The sequence below is a fragment of the Dermacentor andersoni genome, chromosome 6, assembly GCF_023375885.2.
Source record: "Dermacentor andersoni chromosome 6, qqDerAnde1_hic_scaffold, whole genome shotgun sequence".
In the NCBI taxonomy this organism is placed as follows: Eukaryota; Metazoa; Arthropoda; class Arachnida; order Ixodida; family Ixodidae; genus Dermacentor; species Dermacentor andersoni.
In genome coordinates, this window is record NC_092819.1 from 71,629,922 (window position 1) to 71,655,420 (window position 25,499).

The window sequence follows — 25,499 nt, forward strand, 5'->3', positions numbered from 1 at the left end:
AAAGAACAAACACGTAATTTTTAATGTAATATGTCAACAATCAATTGCAAAAACTCTATGATGTTTTTTTATCATTCTCCTTAACCATTTACAGATGATATTGCTTGCCTTCACGGCTGTCACGTTCCGAAACGATGAGAACGCTATCGACGCTGCCACAATGTTTTCGTCCGTGTACCTTCTCACGCTATCGGACATCTTCACAAATACGACACCACATCTAGTAAGACTGAAGAGTCCGGTGAGAGCGTTTTTACTTTTTTTGTGCAGTGTAATGAAAGATGAGCAACGGAAATATGTAGTCGAACTGGAAACAGAGAATTTCCTTTCCTACAGTTAACCTAGATGAGAGGACAGACGTAATGATAAAATGGTATAATTATGCTGTCAAAGCAAAGGTTAAACAATATAATACACCGATTTGTGAGTATCGCTAATAAATCATTGTTTTTAGAGCAACTTTCAGCTATGCCAAGTACCATGGCTTGTAAACCGTATTGTATCCGCAGCTTTGAAATGAATATTGAAGAAGGCGTGTATTACAATAACGAAAGGAGCATCTCAGGGACGTTTCAGGGGCAGCCTAATTGAACACAAATAAATAGTAACTCAGACTACCTCAAAATCATTTAGAAACGTTTTAATGCGCTGAAGTGTAACTGTAATTTCTTAGCTTTGAATTTGGTAACACTTTAGATGCTTTCTTTATAGGGATTCTTTACAGCTTCGAGATTAACGCTCACTCAGGCGCCTGTTTATAAAGGCTTCATATTTTTTTTTCCTTCAGATAATCGCAGTGCGCTCAGTATTATCGAGTATGGTTCTCACAACTGCTAAAGGGCCATTTTTGAGCTAAAGATATTTGCGAACTCATTTGTAAGACAATTCTTCGCAGTAAACTAAGACAAATAGTCTGCATAACATACTGATAATGGCGAGTTGTTTGACTGCACGTACATGCACACACGCATATATATATATACATATATATGTACCAGTAGAGGGGGCAAACGTTCAAAACAAACAAAGCATTGATTTGAGCTCGTTGGCTGGTTACTACCTTGTGCATGCTGATGAAGAGCGGTCGCGACCGCGATGCCGAATAACTTTTTTTTTCTGTGCACCTCCTCTTCTTACAATTTTAAGCCCACCTACTTTAAACGATATATACATATATATATATATATATATATATATATATATATATATATATATATATATATATATATACATATATGTGGGGAGTGTATGTGTGTGTGTTGTGTGTGCATATTACGAATACACATGGGATGGTCCGGAACCTTTAGCACAATATATTACCTAGGTATTGAATCTGCCACACTCATATTTATCTCTTTTCTTCTCATCACAAGGCATATCGTAGCTGTCGGAGGCTCATGTCTTATTTTGCTGAAGAAGAGCACTGTGCTAACATCGCTGAGCCCATGGATTACCCACAAGTTTCAAGTAAGACTAATTACAATTCTGTTTCCTTACATATTATAGCACAAATTACCGTGAAAAAAGAAACTGATGTTATATTACAAGAGCTATACACGGGCGGTAGCAGGTGTTCATGTGTATTGAAGAATAAGCGAGCAGTACACCTAGAAATAACAATAAAGAAAGCAGAATTAGCACTTGCCTAACTAATATATGATAAGCTCTGAGGTTACCGCGTCTATCTCTCAAGCCGTGCTGCAGCAGCCCCAATTCCAATATAAGCGGCAGTCCTTTTTCACAGAATGACAAAGTTGAAGCAGAAAATAAAGACGTGAGAGTGAGAATGATCTGAGAAACAATAACCACAATAACTTTATTGGGAAGAGAACCGAAGGCGAAGCTACCGTTTCAGAAGGGACTCAGATACGCACATAACAAACCTAGTTTTGATCTTTTGAGTACTGACGTAGTTTATGACAATGTGTGTTATATGAAAAACATTAACAATTTGTGCCTTTGTTACTCATGTTTCTTGATTATTTCTGGTCTCGCTGACACCCTATGTTTCTAATTAAACAAATAGTTTTTCTTACTCCAAGTACCAGTTTTTTTCTCCCGCACAGATAGTGAAATCATCATGAGAAACGGTTCCTTTGCTTGGGCTAAGAGATGTGGCGACGTGCAAGCTCCTACTCTGAAAGGCATAAACCTACATATAAGAAGCGGTTCTATGGTCGGCGTCATTGGCGCTGTAGGCAGTGGCAAGACTTCTCTTCTCTCAGCCATTGCCGGGGATATGAGGTGCTTGGAAGGTATTCGAGCTACTAAGGTGGGTATCAAAAAAACGCTTTCTTTGGCGGCAAATATCTGCCTATCTATTAAAAAAGGACACAAGGAAACAAAATTTCTTGTTAACATTTAACGTTTGTCAGTGCACAGTGGTTCTCTTCGGAAGTGCTCTGACACAGCTCATACTTCTTCTCGTACACACATATACCGCCAACCTGAAATCAGCACACGCTTCTTCATGCGTTTATTTATATACCTAACTTACCTAGTATGCAACTACGCTAGTTGTGCTGTAGAAAAATTTAGGCTATGACCACCTCCGTGTCTACATGGAAAAAATATAATTTGCCTTTCGCCGATCCAGTGAACCGATCGTCGGCCAATGTTTTGCATCAGCGAAGCGCACAATGGACACTCCCTTTCATATACCTTGAATAAATGGAGTAGCTTTATTACAATTGTTCATAAATCCAGAGCTAACATTAGTGTTTATGAGGCCACCTCATTATCGAAACATATTCTCTCTGGCGCCTATTTTGTACGAACCTCTCGTTATTTTAATTTTGATAAATCCCATAGGTATAGGGAGGTCAGCGCAAAGCTTTCCTGATCCATTTGTTTTTGTCGGATTTCACGATTGTACACTTTCTCTTCCCATCAATGCGCTTCAAAACAATCTATAAAAGCTTTTGCTGGCATTATACATCCGAACTGTGTATACCGAATTGCGCAACAGTATGCACCAACCCCTGGCCCTCTTTCTGAGAACGTTTATCGAGGTCAGCTATAGGACGAAGAAATGTTTGTTCTAGCAAGCTCCTTCGCAACGAATTTCTGTAAAAATCTGGCCTCATGCTTTTGTCTGTCCCAATTAATCCGAGCCTTCAAGCTCAGTGCAATTCCTCTCAGCGCAACGAGAAAATGAAGCACACAAGCAGTCGCACATTGGTAATCTTGCTTTGAAGTAAATGTCGAGGCTTGTGACATTAATATATTTTTATATTTCGTAGAAGACCTGGCATATACACACTACTTGGCCTTTCCGCCATCTCACCCATGCATCATCACGCGCGAAGTCGAATCTTCAAGGCTCAGATACATCCTCAGAGCATAAGATACGTGGGTAGATTCAGAACCACTTCTTTAGAAATCACGAGAGTATCGATTGACTTACGCAATGCCGTAGGGACAGTTGTGTCGTGTGAGAATATTTGTCGCTGAAGTACTAATAATTTACCATAAAGAACCGCTCTTCTTTTCTGGTACGATATAGCAATTCCTTTAAGAACTCAAACTACAATTCAGGTACTTGCCGATAGGAAACGGTAGTTGTGGTAACGTTTGATGCCGGTAACCGTCTTAAAGTCTGCGCACCTTACGTACCGTGTGTCTTACCAGATGCGTGACCAAATTTAATAATTAAGAGGGCTACGAGATACAAAGATGGGCCTACTTGTGTTTTGTTAGTAATCGCTTTGCTCGAGCTGGAGAGTTTTCCTGGTATTATTGAACAGTTGATTAGCCAAAATTGTTATCTAAATTTAAAATGAACGTGCCCGCGAGACGGCACGTAATCGACTAGCCGTAAGTTAGAGAATGGCGCGTAGTGCCTTCGGCGTCAAGGGTTCAACATTGATGAGTACAAGGGTGCGCCCATGAGGTTCCAGAGAGACTGGCTTGATCGTCATTTCAGCTCTACCTGCAACGTCTGTGACGGACTACGGTTCAATAACGACTTCACTGCGATCGCGATGACGAGAAGCGGCCACGTGCATTCGAGGTGTCAAAGCTGTGCTTCCCCTGTGAATATTCCTGCGTGGAATTTCACTTCTGTCGTCATGACGGGGAGGCCGCAATTAGGGGGTATGAGCCAATGCTTGAGGGGGTATGAGCCAGTAATTGTGTTACGAAGACGGACATATTTAATAACAGACATGATATGCGAATGCGTGCACGTACCTGCATCGTCGCAATGATCAGGAGAATCAATATGCTCGGACCTTTGTTGGAAATTATGTGCCACCTCTGTATCGTGCGCTAAGCAGCTTCGCTGGCCATCCACCTTCACAGAGTGTAATTGGTCATGAATGTATTTGCTTATCTTCAGTCGCATTCCTTATCACCGCTCCAACCCGGTGCGCAATATTCTAGCAAACAGCGCGATGCGGCTGCTTGGTTGTATCTATAGCCAACAGCTACGCAGTCACCTTGTCAGTTTTTCGTGGTCAGCAGTACAACCATTCTGTATAGTGTTCAATGCCTGAAACCCACCTTGAAAGCGCTGCTGCAGCGTGCGCTAAACACGCGGGCTTGCCTTCACTTTGCTGTCTAGCGTGCGTTTTATACGAGAACATTCGAAAACGGAAACAAGATGACAGGAGAGTATGTAGCGAGCTCGAAACAGTTAAATGTAATGTTTTTGAACGCAACGTATAATTGCACATTCGAGCTTAGGCAATTAGTCAATCAATTTTAAAGAAGGGCAGTTGTTTTGGATCAATACCTCATCACTGATGGCGAAAACTTTAAAAGTACGCGTAAGGTGACTGCTAACTAGACAGGGTTGGCCCAATCATCGTATTCCATAGTCATTTTCTTTAACGAGTGTGGCTCTAATTAGCCGAGACACACGGTAGAATATTGCACAATGCTATTCCTGAACCAGAGGCACTGTAAATAAATATGATGTCAATTCATGGCCTTGAGACTAGGTGCTACGGAAACACGTTTGAGAGAAAGGCTATCTGACTGCACCACCACATGAAAAATAATGGCGTGCTCAGCGCCAGGTAAGAGTAGCCATACACGTTACTCAAGAATGAAACAATTAGGAGCATTCATGATAAAATGCCCTGAAATTCTTTTAGGTCCTCTTAAGCTTAAATGCGACATAAATTTCACATCACAATACAAGCCATTATGCAAAAAAGCGTCCCTGCTGTGGCTGATTGGACTGTGAATTGGATTTGCAACGGGTGGCGCGCAGCTCACTCTTTGCACAGCATCTTCCATGGATATAACACAGGCATAACTTTGACACAAAAGCGTCTGTATAGCTTAACGGAGTGTGTTACAAATACAATGCTTACTTTAACATATGTTCCGCACAAACGCAAATATGATCCCACAAGACTGAACTCCAAGGAAAATAAATACTAATTTCGTCATTAGCGTTTGCACCAGTGTTGTTTATCTTGTATCATTGTTACGATTATTATTGCTATATTGTGTGATTTTGCCATGTTCAAAGCATATTAAAATTTCTCATGTTTTCTCCTGCGCAATTGGGCGAATTCACATGCTAAAGGTTCTCTTAAGATAACTTCCGACAAGTTGGGGCATTAACAACTGTAAATTTCGGAGCGATAAATGTCTCAATGAACGGTGGTGTCTTGATCCCTTACAACTACTCGTGTAGTATACTCTTTCTTAGCGTTTAGGTATCCGACTGACTTACAGAAAAGGTAACCTTCTGCTAAAGAAGTCCGAGGTTCACTCGAAAGGCAATAGCATTCACTGCGATAGCAAATTATCAGACAACGATACGATACAAGGATAGCGCTTTTATCGGCCGTATCAAATTGTAAACATTCGCTTGCTAACTAGGTTGACAAGCATGGTGTCAACGCCCACAGAAAACATGAACAGATCACACTCGAAGACCGCGGACGCTCGCTGTCAAAACGCTGGTGAAAGGAAACGCGGCAGCAGGAGCGAGCGCAGTGACCTTCGTGCTTTCTATCGCTTCAACGCTAAGTGAGTTCCGAGCACACACAGCACGCACAAAGCTAGGGGCCGCCGACGAACATAGACTCTGCCCCCAACGTGGATCGCTCTCAAGATACGCTCGGGTAGCCGCGCGCACCCGCCACATGCGCAGTTCTTGTCGGAGTAAAATGTCTCCTTCCTCTCTCCCCTCCCCCCTCCCCCTCATGCCTCGAAATGTTGGGCGCACCGCGTGTCACGGAAGACGGCGCGCTTCCTCTTCGCTTCTACCACTTTCGTGCGGGCGAGATTGAGCCGCGATTGTCGTCTCACCTCGCATGCTTTCACTTGAACATAGAGCGTAGGACGCGCGGCAACGCTCTATCGGCCTTAGGCTTTATACGAATCTCTCAGCGGCGGCGACGGCAGAAACGCGCTTAGAGTGTCCATACAATTTCTATTGAAATAAAATCCAATGGAAACAATGGAGCATGTATTACACTTGATATCGTGCTAAATTATTTGGGCGCAATGAACATATTGCTACGCGAGGATGAAAGGAGAGGAAGAAGATCGCGAGACGCTGGATGCTGCGTGTTGTTGGTGGTCAGCCATCTTGACTAGTCTGACTCAACTTGTTTATATAATGTAAATACAGTCTTTCTATACTGGTACAAAGCTGAAAAGACTAAACTGGACATCATCATTAGAGGAGCCTATAAGCAGGCCTTAGGACTACCCAACCACACCAGCACGGAACTTCTACTACAATTAGGTATCCACAACACGCTAGACGAGTTAATCGAGGCCCAACGTCGATCTCAACTAGAGCGGCTGACTCTCACGGAAACGGGCCGCAGCATTCTAAACAAGCTTAATATCACCTACCACCGTCAACATGGAGACAAACACCCAATACCACGCGACATTCAGCAAGTGATACACGCCGACCCTATTCCGAAACACATGCACCCAGACTACAACAAAGAACACAGGAAGGCACGAGCTACTTCCCTCATCAAAGCTTACGCCAACACCGCGGGCGTCACCTTCGTCGACGCAGCTGAGTACCAAGACGGACGGCGCTTTGCGGCGGTTACCACAGCAGGCGGCTTGCTCCGACATGCTGCCAGCATCATTACCAAAAATACCGAGACGGCCGAGGAAGTGGCCATCGCCCTGGCCACTCTTGACCCAGCCTGTCACACCATACTGAGCGATTCTCGCGCAGCAGTCAACAACTACATCAAAGGTCGTATTTCTCATCAATCACTCCGTATCTTACGACAAGCCCCGCATTCGTCTGAAAATCAAATCGCCCTCGTCTGGATCCCAGCACACGCCGGCGTTGTCCACCCGCATCTCATTAACCTCAACGAGGTTACACACTCCGTAGCACGAGGACTAGTCAACCGTGCCGGAGACGGTGCAAGTGCACCAGCAGGACGCGACCGCCTTACAAGATACAACGACCTTGTAAAGTCATTTTACCTCGCAAGAAGAACCTTCCCCACCCCTCACCGCAAGTTAAACAGGGCACAGGCAACCACCCTTCGCCTGTTACAGACGAATACATACCGCTCCCTCACACGCTATCACACTATATACCCCGACATCTACCCGAGCCAGACGTGCAAGGTCTGTAAAACTGAATCGGCAACACTCCCCCACGTGCTATGGGAGTGCAAACAACAATACCAAGACCTTAATCCCGTGACCCTCTCGTCGAGATGGCACGCCGCCCTGCGCAGCTCCCATCTCGACGACCAACTCTGGGCGACCCAGCAGGCCTACGAAGCGGCGAAGAGGCAAGACCTCGACGTCCCATCGTGGGAGGCCTAGGCCCAGCCGACTGAACTGCTGGTGCTCATTAAAGTTCACTCTCTCTCTCTCTATACTCCCAACATACCCGTAACATATAGGTGGGAGGGGCGAAGTACCATGGCTGAAACGAAGCTACGCAGTGGACGTCGAATTCACCATCCGCAAACAATGAATGGCGGTGAGCACGCGGGATCAACGTCGTTGCCGCCTCAATGTCACCGTAGCCAGCTACATCGCTGTCACCTTTGGTTGTGGTTGTGTAACCCAAAGACCCTGGAACTTTCTGTGGGACCGACGGTGCCGACGTCGAAGAGTGGGTGGCTATGTACGAACGCCTGAGTGGAATCTACAGATGGGACCCAACGCTAATGCTAGCTAACCTGTTGTTCTACCTAAGAGGCACAGAAAAGGTGTGGTACGAAAACCACGAAGAGGAGCTAATCAGCTAGGACCAATGCAAAGAGAAGCTGTCAGAGTTGTTTGACAAACCAGCCGGCCGTAAAATTGCCGCAAAGAAGGAACTGGCCTCATGTGCCCAATCCCCCACGGAGTCCTTTGCATCGTACATCCAGGACGTGCTGGCACTTTGTGGTAAAGCCGATCACGACATGACAGAATCTGAGAAGGTCGGGTACGTGCTTAAGGGAATTGATGACGACGCCTTCAATCTGCTCTTGTGCAAAAGCTGCTCTACAGCTGATGCTATTATTAAAGAGTGCCAACAATTCGAGCAGGCCAAAAGCCGACGCTCCTTGTAACCATTCCCCAGACTTCCCAGTACTGCCACAACGTCGATGTGTGAAGATGAACCCGCACAGCAGCATGCGTCGCCAGCAGAGGACGTGGTGCGAATAGTTTCACGTGAACTGGATGCGATGGCGCCCGCAGCTTTCGGTTCGCGTATCCCTGATGCTACCACTTTTTCAGTTCCCCTCGTACAAGCCATGGTTCGCCAGGAACTTGAAAACATTCGTTTACATTCTGTCTATGCTATCGCCAATCCCAGAGCTAACGAACGCCCTTCTACAATTTTCACTCCACCCCGACACTTCTCTCCGTGTTATCGCAACCCGACTGAGTGGAGAGCTGCGGACGATCAGCCGATATGTTTCACCAGTCGCCGCACTGGTCATGTCTCCCGATACTGCCGGAACTTGTGGCCCTCAGCACCTTGCACGCTGAGCAACCTGAGCCGTTCTGTTGTAAATGCATTGTTCTGAGCGCCGAGTCTAACAGCGCCGACAACTCTCCTAGGAACACATGGTACAGTCGCTCGCCATGTCTCGTCCACCGCAAACACGTCACCCATTTTCTCGTTCGCCGCAGATACGTCGCGTTTCACCTCCTGTGGCTTTTGGCCGTGGTAATTCGTGGTAATTGAAGGTTTGTAGTTATAGTTGTAATTGTAATTGTAGATAATACGTGGTAATTCTTTAAATTAATTACAATCATGTCTCAGTAAACGGCTACAGTGCACATTTATAAATGGTGACACCTCAACCCTCTTACACAATAAATTTGGGGTACCGCATGGGGGTGTGCTGGGACCACTTTTGTTTAACATATATATTAATGATGTCCTAGATTTAGACAGAATATCATAATTTATTATATACGCAGGCGACATCACCATTTTAATAGAAGGATCTCATGTAAACCAGTTATCATCACAATGCAACGATCTACTAAAGAAGCTATCTATATGGTCTAAGAAAAATCAACTCAAGATTAATGCAACAAAGACAAAGGTTATGATATTTCATGTGAAAAACAAAAAGGCAACATTAAACGATAATATTATGTTTGAGGATCGAGAAATAGGGATTGTTGACAGTTACAAAATTCTTGGCGTTCATTTTTGATCTACGTTAACTTGGTATACACATGTAAGCTATCTATGTAAACAACTATCCTCTGTGACAGGAGTACTATGCCGTTGTCGCGGCATGCAGCCAGCCTCCGCCAAACTACAGATATATTACGCCCTTTTCAATTCACTCCTAAACTACTGTGCATTGGTCTGGTGCACGACAACTAAACCCAATATAAAGAGACTTTTGATATTGCAGCAAAAAATTATTCGTCACATCGGAAACCTGGAACCTTTGTCTACGACTAGAGATGCATATAAATTGTTTATTATTGTCGAAGTAGATCACCTTTACACATACTGTTTATTATATGTGATGCAATTTCCTGACACATTAGTAAAGAATTTCATTGAACGTCTAGCATGCTTAGAACACTGTCAGCCTAAGATTAACACAAGGAAATCTGACAAATGGATTAGTCCACATTTCCGTACATACTGCTACAAACACCAATCGCTAGCCTGCAACTTACCGTTTATTCGCAACAAATATGTAGATATTGCAGGTTACAATAAGAAGCAACTCAGACAATATTTTGTTCAGTTATAATATGTTGTTTCAGCGATAACATTCCGTTACCATTGTCTTTTTTGTTCTTTTCTTCCTCCTGCATTTATGCATTTTGCGGTCATTACTACGGTGCACTATGACATAGTTATTTATAATGCAGTCATAACTATTATGTATATTGCCTCACATATATGTATATGTCTACTACAGTGTTTGATCGTGTGTCCAGGTGATGTTGCCACGTAAGGTGTTTTGGGCCCCGTCCCGCTACTTTCGTAGCTTGTAGCCCAATATGACCATATCCAGTTTCTGTTTCCTTTACTGGAAACTAAAGATTGATCTTATATATATATATATATATATATATATATATATATATATATATATATATATATATTTATATATATATATATATATATATATATATATATATATATATATATATATATATATATATATATATATATATATATATATATATATATATATATATCTTTATATATATATATCTGCCGAGATACTGCCTCACAACGAAGCAACGTTAAGTGTCTACCGTTCGAAACACGTCTTGTAAAATGCAGCACAACTGATCAAATCATTCCATCTGCTTTGTTTTTACAATGTGTCCAGGTAGTACACCGTAGCGTTATTGTCGTTTGTCTCTGCCAGATTTGATGACTGTAAACGGTGATGGGCCCCTTGAGGCAATGCACCTTTTTCCCGTTCCAAAAGGTGTACATGAATGCGTGTTAACCCAGTTAACAACGTCTCATTCTCTTCGTATGTTATTGCTTTGATGCTTGAACAGCTTCTTGCTAACTATTACCCGCAGGGATCCATGGCAATCGTGCCGCAGACACCTCAAGTGTTAAACATTTCCATAAGAGACAACATTACCTTTGGAAGAAAGTATGACGAGATACTTTACAGAACCGTGTTGCAAGCTTGTCAGTTACTTCCGGATATACAGAGATTGCCGGCCGGCGATTTGACCGAAGCAGGAGACAAGGTAAGGTACGCATGGATATCCCGTTTAGCCGTTTCCAGGAAATATCTGAACATAATGAAATTGAAGAGTCTTATTTATTGTATTAGCATAATGAGAAGTAAAATTAAAAATTTAACAATAAAACTTCAAACACAGAACAAACCAGCTTAATTAGTGTCGTGCAATTTTCGAAAGAATTTATTGAGCTTTTACGCAGAAATGTGTGTAATAGCTAGCTTATCGAAAATGGTCAGTCGTTGATCTCAACACACCCGCAATTGAAATTTTTATTACGGTATTCTCTGGTGCGTTAACCTAGCGAGCAACTGATCCAACGCACAATTTCGGCATGCGACATGACGGCGGGTATTAGAGACGTGGACTCTATGCAACACTAAATTTAACTGCCTGATCAATTATGGAAGTGGAGACAGCGACGATAATAGAAATTATGCTGTGGAAGTAAATTGGCTACGAGCTCCTTCCTTACTCAGAAATTACAAAATAGCAAATGTGTATGCCTTCAGCTAGGCAATTACATTGAACGCCCCGCTTTCACCGGTATTTTTTGTATTGTGCAATAAGCCCAGGAAAACGCACGAGGCCTGTGCAAAATCTTCTGAAATTGATATTCTACCATAGTGCGAACTAATAGATGCAGTTATCGGACGAGGTCATAAGCTGCCCCCACAAGTATATTTACTTTCCGAGGTGCTCTCAAACCGACGCGCTCAAACTAAACTTGAAACTGATTGCATGATACAGTGAAAAATCATCAACTCATTGCCACCTGGAGCATTACATATGATACTTTTAGAACAACTTCTTGTAACTCAATGAAATAAAACAAAGAAAATGAGCACATATTTAGCCAAAATATCTGCCACATCTAAAAAGGAAATTTACGGTGTTTGAAACTGTGCAATTCACAAGTTCTCTTTTGTCGAAAAATATGGCCAGCACCTCCTCAAAGAATCTATAGAAAGTTGGCTAAAAGGTTTTTTTTCCCTCAATCCTACCATTGAAGGCAGCGGCACAAATAGGGAGCTTTGTTTCCTCGTCCCCAGTTTACTGTGGCCTTTCGAAAAAAAAATACAATCTGGACATTTTGGAAAGCAGTCACTGTTTATTTATTATAACTATAAAGCACGCCGTTGTGCGTTGTTCAGTGGCCGATAGCAGAGACTTGTTTGATTGTGAGAAAGCAAATTTAGTGCCAGAGATGCCATGTTGCTCTTAAACATCTATTACCATCATTATTGCGGAGAATATGTCAGGAAACGAAAATGACGGTCTTTTCAGGATAAATGCAGCATGCTAGTGACTATGTTGCCAGAGCTAACGACAATAGCGTCAAAAAAAGATACCATAAGAAGACGAGAAACAACGTTACCTTTCCGCTTGCGTTGGGCTCCATAGATTACGAAAAGCTAAAATCCGCCTTAAAATAACACTACGGATCAGACTTTTATAATTAGGCTAAAAATTCGTCAATAAAATTTAATTCGTATAATTTTTATTTAGTTTATAATAAATTGAGCTTTGAGACATATACTTTACATAATAAAGCAAAGCATCAAGTTTTTTTAAGTGTGATATTTGTCGCAGTTTTCCTCATATGCGAACGCCTTTATAACGTTCGTCAAATATAACACTAGCTGCATAATGTACCATAAGTAATACACCACAATATGAGCTCATAGAATCGCAATCATAACTTTTGCTTTAACATATCAGGTTTATTTGGGCATTTCTGGCATAAACAAATATTTCACCTACTTTTTCACAAGAAAAAGAAATCATGTAGTAAAAAAAATAAAGGTGGCTTCATTCACTCCATAATGAAGATTCTACGATAGCCTGATCTCAACTATAAGAGATCATTGCACGTTGGCTCAGCTCTTCTTCGTAATACCTGCGCATAACAGAAGAGTTTGGCCTATCCGATTTAGTTGCAAAAATATCTAACTGTTACAAACAGTATTTGCAAATTTCTTCATATTCAACACCAGTCATCCTGAGAAACTAGTTTCCCGAGAATCGAACATTCGTATTTCAACCCATAAAGGCTTCGGTCACTTAGTCGGCTTTGCTTAAGATACGAATTCTCCCATTAGGAGCTGTTAGAAATATCACGTCATTTCGTTAGGCTATAATCAATCGGTGTAATGAAAAGATGCATGTGGCTAACTTTAAATTATCACTCAGAGAGTACATTGAAGCGATTACACTAACAAAGTCGTCAGGACAAAATTTAGCACGAAATATCTGTTACCTTAAAAAGTAAACTGCTACACGCTTATTATTTGTCCAGTGCCTTCAACCATGAAATTCTGCAGGGTGAAATGCTGAGTGGTGGGCAGAAGCAACGCGTGAGCATTGCACGTGCATTGTACAGCAGGAGCGACATCTATCTCTTGGATGATCCCACGAGTTCCCAAGATGCACATGTAAAGCAAAAGATTCTTGAGCACATCTTCGGACAAGATGGAGTTCTTTCGGGCAAGGTAGGAGCCATAACCTCAATGGCATCTCTTTAACAATGTTACTTAGAAGGGCACACTAATACGACATACTGATCCATAAAATTTTCTTACGTGTTAGTTTTGAGCGGAAATGAATTGCTGCTAATAAATATAAACAAACACAAACCTACAGCACCTGACTGTAGAAATTTGTCAGTTAGTATGCACTAGTACATGCCTGAAGCTACTTAATGCCACAAGCAAGAAATTCGCATCAAAAATGTATGCCCTTGAGTGTACATGCATTTCGAAATGAATATACTAGAGCATGGTCCTAAGCTCGCAATGGAAAATAAATTTCTAAACGAAGTGAAGACTAGATGGCCCTCTGCCTACTTAGATTTGTAAATAATAATTATAAGTGTCTTCGAAGTTGTCAATGAGCAGCAATATGCCTAAGTGATTTGGTTGAAAGCAAATTTTTAAGCATCATCGACTAGATTATAGGTGGCGAAATTTGGTGTCATAACGACCGATACAAATATGAACTATGCATAACACTAGCAAACCCATTGTTCTGTTTTACAAAGGCAAAACAGAAAGAAATATATCATTTTTCTGTTGCACTCCGCAGCGCCCTCTAATGTGCCCGCTTGAATAGCTTTCATTTCAGCAGGTATGACCTTTCAACAACAGCGTAAACACCGAGGTAATAGCGCATTCAAAATTTCACACACGTTTCTTGTGCCTGTAGGCGGTACGAGACAAAGCAATTGCTAGTAAACATTTGACTACAACCAAAAGAACCACCCACTTACGCCAGTCAGTTTACCAAATGGCACATTTTGGTGCTTCACAAAGCGTAATCAAACTTGTCGCCGGATTTCGGCCAGTACTTTAGGAAAGAAGACAAAATACACTCTAACATTACCATTTTCTTTCACGCAAAGTTTAATTGCAAGCGCAATGAGTATTTAAAGAAAAAGAGAAATCCTGTGATTTTATCCCAGCCTCTGTAGTTTGAAACGTTCTACTCCCGTTAAAATAACTATAGAAATAAGTTTTCCAAATAAGTTTATTTTATCTGTGGCAGTTGTTGTCGCAATGCAGATTTGTGCACCTTTCTTAATGCATTTGAACGCAACCTTGCGAAAACTTAGATACAAATCGCAATCACTTATTCATGACAAAGAGAACTTAAGATGGCTACATTTCTGGCGTCATACAGGAGGCAATATTGGAGGAATGATGGCGAATTTTCCACATAGTTCCTTCTTTTTCTGATAGCGCATCAACAATGAGTGTTGGCGTCAATAGCGTTTGTTTCGTATTTCTCACGAATGACGTATTGTATGTATGTATGTATGTATGTATGTATGTATGTATGTATGTATGTATGTATGTATGTATGTATGTATGTATGTATGTATGTATGTATGTATGTATGTATGTATGTATGTATGTATGTATGTATGTATGTCTACCTAAAAAGCAAGAAAATGTTTTGTGTGTGGTGAAATATCAATTGCTTTTTTGCGAAATTCAGTTCATTCTAAAATCCCCTGAATGGCGAAATGAAAGCCCTAATGGAAGTATTGTGGCGACGTGCAAGAACTTTGGTTTGCCACCGTACCCTCAAATGTAATTGACGACGTCCAGAGTTTTCATAAAGCTCACATTTAAGCACGCAGGTGCTAAGAAGGACACGCAGGAAGAATATTAACCAGAATTGAAAAAAAGTACGTCCGAAAGTCCCTTAATGAAGCTATCATGGTGCAGAGACAAGCTTTCTTTTTTTTTTATTGATATGATATAAGGAGATGTTGGCGCACAGTTTAAGGCGCCGGCTACTCCTCATCTCTTCAGTGGTTCTGTCATACATCGTACAGGGTTCAAGGTGACATATCAAATAGTCTTTTCACACAAGCACCAGGACATATCACGCAACGTTTCCACAAGAAGACTATGACGTAAGGAACACATGGTACATACAATATACAATGTATATGTCTCCACACTTATGTAGATGAAAGTCTCAAAAGTACAAAAGATATTGTCGCCTAATAACACATTGTCTAGTCAGCGGGTGGTGCATACATCGTGTAAATGCATTATCACATACAGTCAAAACAGAACAGTCAACATAACATAATTCACAAACAGATGGATATATACAGTGACAATGAAATGAAGGGAACAATGAAAGCACTAATAACGTCCAGCGATGCCGCTGTCTTCAAGAAAAGTCTTTAGTGCTTTTAAAGCACTTTTCTGTAAGGCCGTTGTTGGCCAAGGGCCCAAAAGTTTCCTTAAACTGAAAGGTCTGCGGTCTAATTTAATTAGCGCTGATTTAAGTCGGCTTCTTGGTGTGTCTTGATGTGGGCAATCTAGAAGGAGGTGATATATATCTTCGTCTACAAATCCACAATCACATTCGGGGGTTTCCGCACGGCCAATTCTGTGTAAGAAATGCTTTGTGTAGGCAGTGCCTAGCCTTAATTGATGAATAAGAGTTTCCATAGTTCTATCTAATGACAATGAAAATTTGAATTCAATAAATGGATCAATATGATATAAGTCCGAGCTCTTAGAATTCTGGTCAAACCAAGTGTTTCTAGACATTTTGAGAGACGTTGTCCTTATAATGCAGCGTAATTCATCCTTTGATATTGGGAGCGGAGCCGTATCATCTTTGAGGTGCGCTTGTCGTGCTGCTTCATCGGCTGCTGTGTTGCCAGGAATGTCGCAATGCCCTGGTATCCACTGGAATGCTATTGAATGTTTCGCTTCGCTTGCCTTTGTGAGGTTTTTAAGTGTTTCATATATTATACTGTCACTGAATGTTTTCCCCTTTGTGTTGCAGAGTGATGTTAGAGCCGCCTGTGAATCGCTGAAAATTACCCACTTTTGCGCATCTCTTACTGACAATATAAATTTTATGGCACATAGGATTGCGAACAGTTCAGGCGTTGTGGACGAAGTCGCACGAGATAAATTAAAGGATTCTTTTTTGTTGAGGTGCGGTATAATGAATGATGAAGTTGAAGAGGTTGCTGTACTGGAGCCATCTGTATAGACGTGTGTGTATCCTGAATACCGCATATATATCTGGTACAGCGCTAGTTGTTGAGCAGCTCGAATGAACATGTCTCTTTTGCTGAATATCCCATCTACTGACAATTCGATTTTTGGAACTGTAAGCAGCCATGGAGGATATTCGATGTCTGAGTTCCAAAATTCATTTCTTGGCAATATGTGAAGATTTTCTTGAATTTCTACATGAACATAACTTCTATCTCGTTTCATTATGTCTAGAGCCAATGGGTGGTTTTTATGCTGGGTTTGAAGACGGAAATAATGCCGGCATGTTTCTGTAGTTCGTATAACTGGAAATGGTGATTGGCGAGCCTCAGCTATTACAAGAGAACTAGAAGTCGCTCGTGGAACTCCTAGGCATAGGCGTAGTCCTCTAGCTAAAAGTCTTTGAAGTCGCTCTTCTGACGTGTGGGAAAGTCCGTGTAAGATGGGCGCGGAATACGCAACTTTTTGTCGTATTAATGCATTGTGAACAGTCAGCATGGACGATACTGATCCGCCCCATGATGTGCCTGCAAGTCTGCGAAGTACAGTCACTATGGCACTGACCTCGTTTTCGAGTTTTTTTATGTGGGGTGACCAGGATAGCTGCCTATCAAGTATTATGCCTAGAAATCGATGCTGTGTGACAATCATTAGAGGGTGTCCTTCCAGATTAAGAGTGAAATTTTTTAACTGCCTTCGAGTAAAGGGCAATACAGCTGTCTTTGCGTGTGATAGTACCATTCCTCTCTCTCTCAAAAATTTGTTGATTATATTTATACCGTCTTGCAATGCCATTTGAAGTAGTTGAGCATTAGACCCAGATGTCCAAATACACACATCATCTGCATACAGTGAAAACTTTAACTGTGATGGCAGCCTTCTTGTTAAATCAGCCATGACGCAGTTAAAAAGGAAGGGGCTGAGTACGCTTCCCTGTGGCACTCCCTGTTTGACAACATGTTCAGCACTCTTTCCTTCACCCGTCTGAACAAATATTTTGCGACCTGATAGAAATTCAGACATCCATCGCAAGGACCTGCCAGACAGACCAAGTTCCAACATGCTTAGCAGAACATGAACGTGACTAACGGTGTCAAATGCCCTCTTGATGTCTAGGAATACTGCTATAGTCATGTTTCCACGTGCACGCTCGTGCTCCACACAGGTTACTATATCTAATATTGCATCCATTGTGCATCTATGTTTTCTAAAACCTACTAAGTAGTTGGTCAGCACATTCGTTTCATTACACCACCATTGAAGTCGCGCGTCAACCATTGTCTCCATTACTTTGCATAAACAACTTGTCAAACTAACAGGGCGGAAGGATTCAAGGCACAAGGGCGTCTTACCAGGCTTTAAAATTGGTATGATTCGAGCGACTTTCCAAGAGTCAGGTACAGTTTCCTTTATCCATAAGTTATTATAGATGTCTAAGAGAGCATTTGTACCTGTCGGTCCGAGGTTTCTTAGCATATTGTACGTAATGCCGTCCGGCCCAGCAGCGGACTTTTGGCGACATGATGCAATTGCAGATTGAAGCTCGCTTAATGTGAAAGTATGATCTAATTGAGGATGTTGGGCCCAGTAGCAAGCAGTAATTTTTCGCTTAGCCAACACTACTGAAATATCCAATTCTGCACATTGCGATGAAAAAGCAGGTCTGGAAATAAGCTCACAAAATTCATCTGCAACTATTATTTCACGCGTGTCCCGAGCTACAGCGAGAGCACGAAATGGGAAGCTCTGTGTTACAGGTCCGCTTAAAGAACGAATTACTAGAAAAATTCGTGGGACAGCCGTGTGAGGAGACAGCGTGCCGCAGAAATCGCGCCAGCGCCGTTTGCCTAAATTTTCCATTCGTCTGCGCATTACATTGTGTATTTTCTGAGCGTTTCTGTATGCTTCTAAACTTCCGCTCTGTCGGTAAGCTCTTTCGGATCGACGTCGGATGGCTCTTAGGTGTTCATATTCTCCGTCAACTCCAGCATAATCTTTTTGAATTGGGACCTTCTTTGTGCATATGTTCATATTGTCTTGCAAAAATTCTGTAAATTTTTCCACTGTTGCATGTTGATTAATTTGATCCGTTAGGCGGTACCGGAAAGCTTGCCAGTTGGTTAGTCTGCTGTAACGCCTGATATCACAGAGCATGCTAGGGTGGTAAACAAGGATGGGAAAATGATCACTTCCGCACGTTTCCATATCTGTTGTCCATCCCACACCATTCACTAGATCATGTGAACACAGGGTAAAATCTATGCAGCTTGAGTAATTATATCCACGAAGGAATGTTGGCGACCCATCGTTTAAAACAGTCAAGTTGCATTTATCTGTGGCGCACTCAATGACGTTACCCCGTGCATCACAATGATCACTGCCCCAGATGGTGTTGTGTGCATTGAAGTCGCACATATAAATACATTGGAATGAGCTATTTTGAAGATATCCACTAGCGCTTCGACTGAAATCCGGTTTGAAGGTTGTAGATATAGATTAATCACTGTTATACAGAGCTTGCCAAAGGATACTTTACATGCGATGAATTCCGGGAAGTCTGAATCACTGGACTGAATTTGATAAGATGGTAGGTCCTTTCTGACGCACAGGAGCACTCTGCTAACAGCACCTTGACGAGAAGTCTTCTATATCACATAATTTGAGAGGCGAAAGTCGTCATTGATTCCCGCCTCTTGAATGCAAATTATTGGGAAGTTGTATTGCACAAGCAGTTTACGAAAGTCAGCACACTTTCTTCGAAGACTGTTGGCATTCCACTGAAATATGGAGACATTTTTGTAGCGGTTATTCATGCTCTGCCTGCCGCAGTTTCGGCCCGGATTGTTGACACAATAGTGCTTCTAGAGGCAACAAGGCTTTCACTTCTGGTAGGTTGTTTGCTTCCGGCAGAGCAGACAGGATTGCCTTAAGAGCTGCGAAAAGCATTGGCAAAATCAGTTGTGTCACCGATGCTGTGGTATGGTCGCTATTAGCTGGTGTTACTTCTGCAGTAGATGAGTAAGGTAGCTGAGAGAATTGTGTGCGAGTACTGGGGCTTTCTTGTGTATTACTTTCGTCCTGTTGTCGTCTGGGTTTCCGTAGCACTGATGCATAAGACTGGGCACTTGACTGTGATCCTCTTGATTGGTCTCTTGATTGCACTGTTGGTTGTTCTCTAGAGGAGGAATAGCTTGTTGATGCTCTTGGCTGTGGTGGTTCCGGTGCCCGCTGAGGTGGGTGATCTGACACTGGATGAACAATCTCAAGGTTTGGGGCGGGTTCATTGCGTCGCGGTGGTCTTCCATGGATTAGTTCATGTCGACGCATTTGTGCCGCTGCTTTTTTCTGAGGGCAGCCTGAGAAGGAGGCGGCATGGTTCCCCGCACAGTTTGCACATTTAGGTTGAAGAAGTGACTTGCACTCCTTGTGGTCATGATCTTCTGAGCAGATTTTGCATCGACGTGTGCTGCGGCAGGTTTTCGCCATGTGCCCAAATCTCTGGCAGTTATAACAGCGAAGTGCTGGTCCTAGGTATTCCTCGACAGGGTGACTGGTGAAACCCAAGTAAATTCTTCCTGGAATAGGGCGATCGTCTCTGAAAGTCAGAATTACCGTGTGAAGTGGACGTGACTGTACTGCTCCATCTTCTTGGCGGGAATATCTTATCTGTCTGCGTGCTGATATAACTCCTGCGTCTTTCAAGAAGTCCAGGAGTTGTTCGTCTGTATACTGCAGAGGCACATGTTTTACTTTCCCAACGTTTCGCGTGTATGACTCGGGGATGAAGGGCTTGACTTCTAGGCCGCCTACACTTGAGAGCATCAAAAGGCGTTTCGCCGACGCTAAGGAAGCAACGCTGACACTGAAGCTTCCATCTCTGTTCGTCCTGAAAGACTGTACTTTTTCTTTGGCAGCGGAAACTATTTCGGCAGACACTCGGTTTGGATTTACTTGCCAAAAAGTAGTACCTTCACTTGTTGGGCGAAAGACAACCGGAATGCCTTCGGCTCGCTTTTTCTTGTACGTGACCAAAGTAAATGGTGTATCGTCACCCATCTCTTCTTCATCACTTAGCTCATAATTCGATGTTGTGTCATCGTACTTGCTGTCTTCTAGGCGAGGCTTCTTGCTCTCGGCTTCACCGTCAGCCATTATTCCTGAATTCGCTGAAGTTGATTCCGAGTTGTGGAGAACCAAACGTGCCGGCTTTATGAAGCTTTGTGACGCTTGCAAGGCCCCAGGCTTTTCATTACGGCCCGTAGTATCATTCATATGGCTTGTTACGTTTGGACGAGCATAAGGCTCGTGGCGATGTTCTCGGCTTCCGACCACCGTAGCGGCAGGGTAATAGCCAGGTCCTCAAAAAAGAAATGTCGTACCTGTAAGGCGCCTGGCTCGTTGAATCTTCGCCCGCGGCGTCTTGCTAATCAATCGTCGTCAATGGTAACCGTAAACGTCCAAAAACCAGAAAACTCAGAGCACCGCAGAAAAACAGCGACCGAACAGATACACTTCTTCTTCTTCTTCTTCCACAAGCTTTCTTGCTTCTATTCCGTTACATTAGTCCAGCGCTGCCTATCCCCGGCTGTTTTGGCACATGACGTAGAACATTTCTCCTTTATTCTGGGCGCCTTTGCGGTCTGAGTGCAGGAGACGCTGTGGAGTCCAGTGAGCGACTCCGGGTCTCCAATCATTGCACTAATGAGCGCGTGCCTACGCGCCAGGAACGAGCCAGGTGCGCGGCAGATGTGGTTCTAGCGCGTTCAAAGGAGCGGTGCTTCGGAGTTTGTTACGGGTGACGTGACCTCGTTGCCCAGAAGACCCAAGGCCTCCAAAATTTTCATACGTTCACGTGACCCGCCCTAAATAAACCATTACTAAATAGAAAATGCATATTGGTTATATTGAACCTCCTAAGTTAGCTAATTACTTCATGCTGCTCATAAAATCAAGATTTGGTCCATTAGTTGAGTTTTATTTATATTTCAATAAGTGACAACTGCATATAATCTCGTGAGTTTTGAATATTATACACATTACTATATTTACTTTGAAGTTTCCCCATATTTTCCCACTAATCTTTAAGCGATAACGTATTTTTTCTGCTTTACTAAAAAAGCTGAAAATGACCTTATGTTACCTTGCTATAGAGATTTATATACAATCCTTGGCATTAGAATGCGCATATCTTCCTAATGTCCTAGCTAGATCTGTATGGTTTACTATCCTCTATTTGTTATTCGTATGATAAATATGACTTACGTAAAATCTGCGTAAGGCAGAAAAGGGGTCCTACTGATCCCTTCTGATGAAAATCTAAAAAAAATTATTTCCTGAAACACCAATGTTTTAACAGAGGCAGTGCGGCACAAAAGAGGCGCCATTTAACGCCATTTAACGCCATTTGAGCCGTTGAGTAAAACTGCTACCCGCTCTCTACACTTAATGCAGAGGATTCTGCTTTACGGGAACAAAATTTCAGGCATATGTACAACTTCCACTTCAATAGGTACTTTTGTGGAGCTTCACCACACTGTAGCATAATACCGAGTTGTCTTCGTGCATTTACTTATTTTAGTTTCTCTCTGCCATTTGCAGGGCTTGTATTAGCTGCTCTGTCATTCGTACTTATCCGACAGATTACTCTGAAATTAAAAAAGTTTAGTAATCAAGTAAATACCCTTGTATCGCAATTTATTGAACCAAGTTTTTGTTACTTATTCCAAGATTAATTATTTGGCACAGCTCATCCCAGTGAATTGCTAACTGAATTTTTCATTCTAACCCGCAATTTTCAAGGTAAATAAGAACAGCTCAAACTGAAGATCTATTAGCAAATTCTCACTAAGAAAAGACTAATGCGGTCGTGTCAACTATCAAAAAACAGGGCACAACATCTGTCTATTTTTTTGCACAATACGGAGTGTACTTAACAATACATGCCGGAAAATGCAGATTGTTGTGAGTTGAGTTTCGGGAATAAAAGCCGACGTAACAGTTCAGTTCCCTTGTTCTCTTACACGGCAGAAAATTTCCGCTTTCGTACTTTTCAGACGTGCGTCTTGGTGACACAAACTGCGCGACTTCCATTTTCTGTGCGTCAGTGGCTACTGATGCATGACAAGAGTGTCGTGTTCATCGACGACGTCAAAAATGTGAAGAATGGGCATAATGCAGCGCCTTTACATTTCTTGGAAGAAACAAAATTTCCAGCTCTGCAATGCCAAACCGAAGATTCGAGGTGGGATAATTTTTCTACACTAAAACAAGGTCAACGCAGCTTCCCTACAAAGAAACATCTTTTACTATTAAAATACAGAGTGCAAATTATGCCTCTTCTGACAAATAATGAACCACCAGCTAAACATCGACCCCTTTAAAGACGTGCTTAAATATGCGGAATGGTTTAGACGATAGAAAAACCTGTCATGGCTAATACGGGATGCTATTCAGACAACAGGTTTTTATAAAGCTGCTATGAGCGTGGTGAAGTGGCCCTTTTTAAAGTATTTGTAAGTCCAGGTTGGCATACTTGGCTGCTACAAACCTGAGTTTCAGGATAGTAATTGTCAAAAAAATGTACTCTTTAGCCTAAGTATTGGAACATTGCGAACAATCGTGTGACGCATTTGCAGGCAAATATATTTCAAACCCACCACATTTTTTTTTAATATCTTGAAAATTCGAGATATTCCTCGTTTCATTTCAATGCTCTATCCAGGCAATATAGAAACCGAACTCGTCGGGAGAGTCGGAAAGGAAGTTCGGCCGTTACCTCAGACAGGAACGCCTCGTGACCAAGTGCGTGACGAAGTTTAGTAATTGCATGTCGTGGTAGATAGTGGTTCCGCAGGTTGCAGCATGCTCGTCAGCAGAGTGTTCTGTTCTGTATCAGTATCTGCTGCGACGTAATTAAAAATACTTCATGCGTTTTGCCAAGGGTCGTTCTTTTCTGACGTTATAACGAGGCTGCCTATCTGGCGCTAAAACATTGCTTGTATTGGGCACTGAAACTATATAAGGACTATTTGGAATTAGGTGTGATTTGCGAAATTTCAGAATGTGGGCGCACTAAAATGTGACTGGCTACATCTTTCCACAAATACAACTGAAGGTCAGTTGTAATAAGGAAACCTTATAAAGTATTGATTTTTAGTTAACCGTTTTATATTTACGTTAATGGTGGAAATGTATGTCTGCCTCGGCTATCAACTTCTCTGCAACAGTCTTAGGTTTTCTACGCTCTTAGCGTTCTTTAAAAATAATTTTATCTTCGTAACAAATATTCTAAAGAATACGAATTTAAGAGGAAGCGTTCACTCTGGGCCAAGTCTGATGCCGCCTGTTCAAATACATATAAATCAGAGAAACATTTTTGTGTGACAACCGCTGGACCGAAGTGGATGAAATTTGTTAGATTTGAGAGAGAAATTTATATTCTAGTTAGTGCTACACGCGGAATTTTGATTTCCAGTATGGAATTTTTTGCACGAGTTTATTGTATTGGCAATTTTAAGAACTTTCACCACGAAGTTTACAAATAAGTAACTCTGCAACAAAAACAGATACCGGCATTCTAGAAACTGCATTAGAGAACTTAAAGCGGAGGGATTGAGCTTATTAGTTTACAGCTGACATGAGTTTGTTGCATGCAGTGCCGACAAAAATTTGCAAAATTCTGCTTGCACCTAAGTGGTATATTTGAGAGCCATGTATTATACATCATCTCCTTTCTCCAAATGTAGCAGTAAAATCATTTTATAAAAATATGATATTGTTTTTCTATTGCAGGGTAACCAAATTGTATACCTTATAATACAGTTTATTGATCATGTCTAATTGTCAATAACTCGTTTATAAAAATCACTGCCCTAAAGAAAATTTCGATTCCAACAGCCACTACACTATTTTTTTTCTTTTAACTGTAACCAAATCATATGCATAGTGATGATCCTACTATAGCGATGACGACCACCGAAAAGATGCCCAGGATTCGAGCAGTCACATATTGACCGCCAGAAATGCATGGCTCTGAGGTGAAGGCGATGTGGGTGTGTTCTAGACGGAGTAAACGCAAAATACGAAAAGAGCATAGGCGGACCAAAGTGACCGCAGGAGCATCGCTGAATCGACGAAAGGCCAACAAAAAAAAAACGCTGGTAGCTCATCAAGTCAATGCGTACGTGTTAAATTATTTCACACAAAAAATGAAAACAGTACTTCCGTCATGGAGGCCTCTGTTGATGACAGCAAGGAGGAGAGGCCTAGGGTAACCGGAAGTGACTGCAGGGTCCTATAGTTAGAAGCCAAAAAACATGATAGGACTAACCAAAATAGGACTGTCGGTTTCTTTCTATATGGTTCCTTTATATATATATATATAAAGATTGTTGTGGGTAACGGGGCCTCAAGTGGGTGCGTCGTAATGCTAACGAATTTTTGTGGCATTAACCGACAAATTGCCCACGACTTTTTATTGCGCGCAGTTTTTCACGCATTTCTTTGGTTCATTGCTAGGTCATACCAAGCCACGACCGCAAGAGATGCAGCAATTTTTCCGAAAGATAAAGTGCCATCTCACAAAGTGAGCAATGTTCAGTTTGCTTATATCTGATGCATGGTATGTCTGAAATTTTTGTGAACACATTTTTGGGTTAAAGAAATAAAAGAGGTGTGGTAGACGAACAAGCAACCCAATGGGCATCAAGTATTGTTTCAGTGTGAAAATTTGGGATACTATCCTGGAAAGTAAACCTGAAGCCACCGTAGAAGACCAGTGAATGTGACGGGTCGCTGCTGAGCTCAAGGTTGGTCTTGCGTTCC

General features: G+C 42.1%; 1 protein-coding gene across 1 annotated transcript; it reads left to right on the forward strand.

Annotated features, from left to right (window-relative positions):
* The first annotated feature begins 2,104 nt into the window (after nt 1–2,104).
* Nucleotides 2,105–25,290, forward strand: LOC126522955 (multidrug resistance-associated protein 1-like). The gene is made up of 5 exons (XM_055066626.1): nt 2,105–2,272; nt 10,975–11,151; nt 13,470–13,637; nt 22,730–22,917; nt 25,194–25,290. Exons 1-5 carry the CDS (start codon nt 2,174–2,176, stop codon nt 25,288–25,290), a joined length of 729 nt encoding a protein of 242 aa, XP_054922601.1. The 5' UTR covers nt 2,105–2,173.
* The last annotated feature ends 209 nt before the right edge of the window (nt 25,291–25,499 follow it).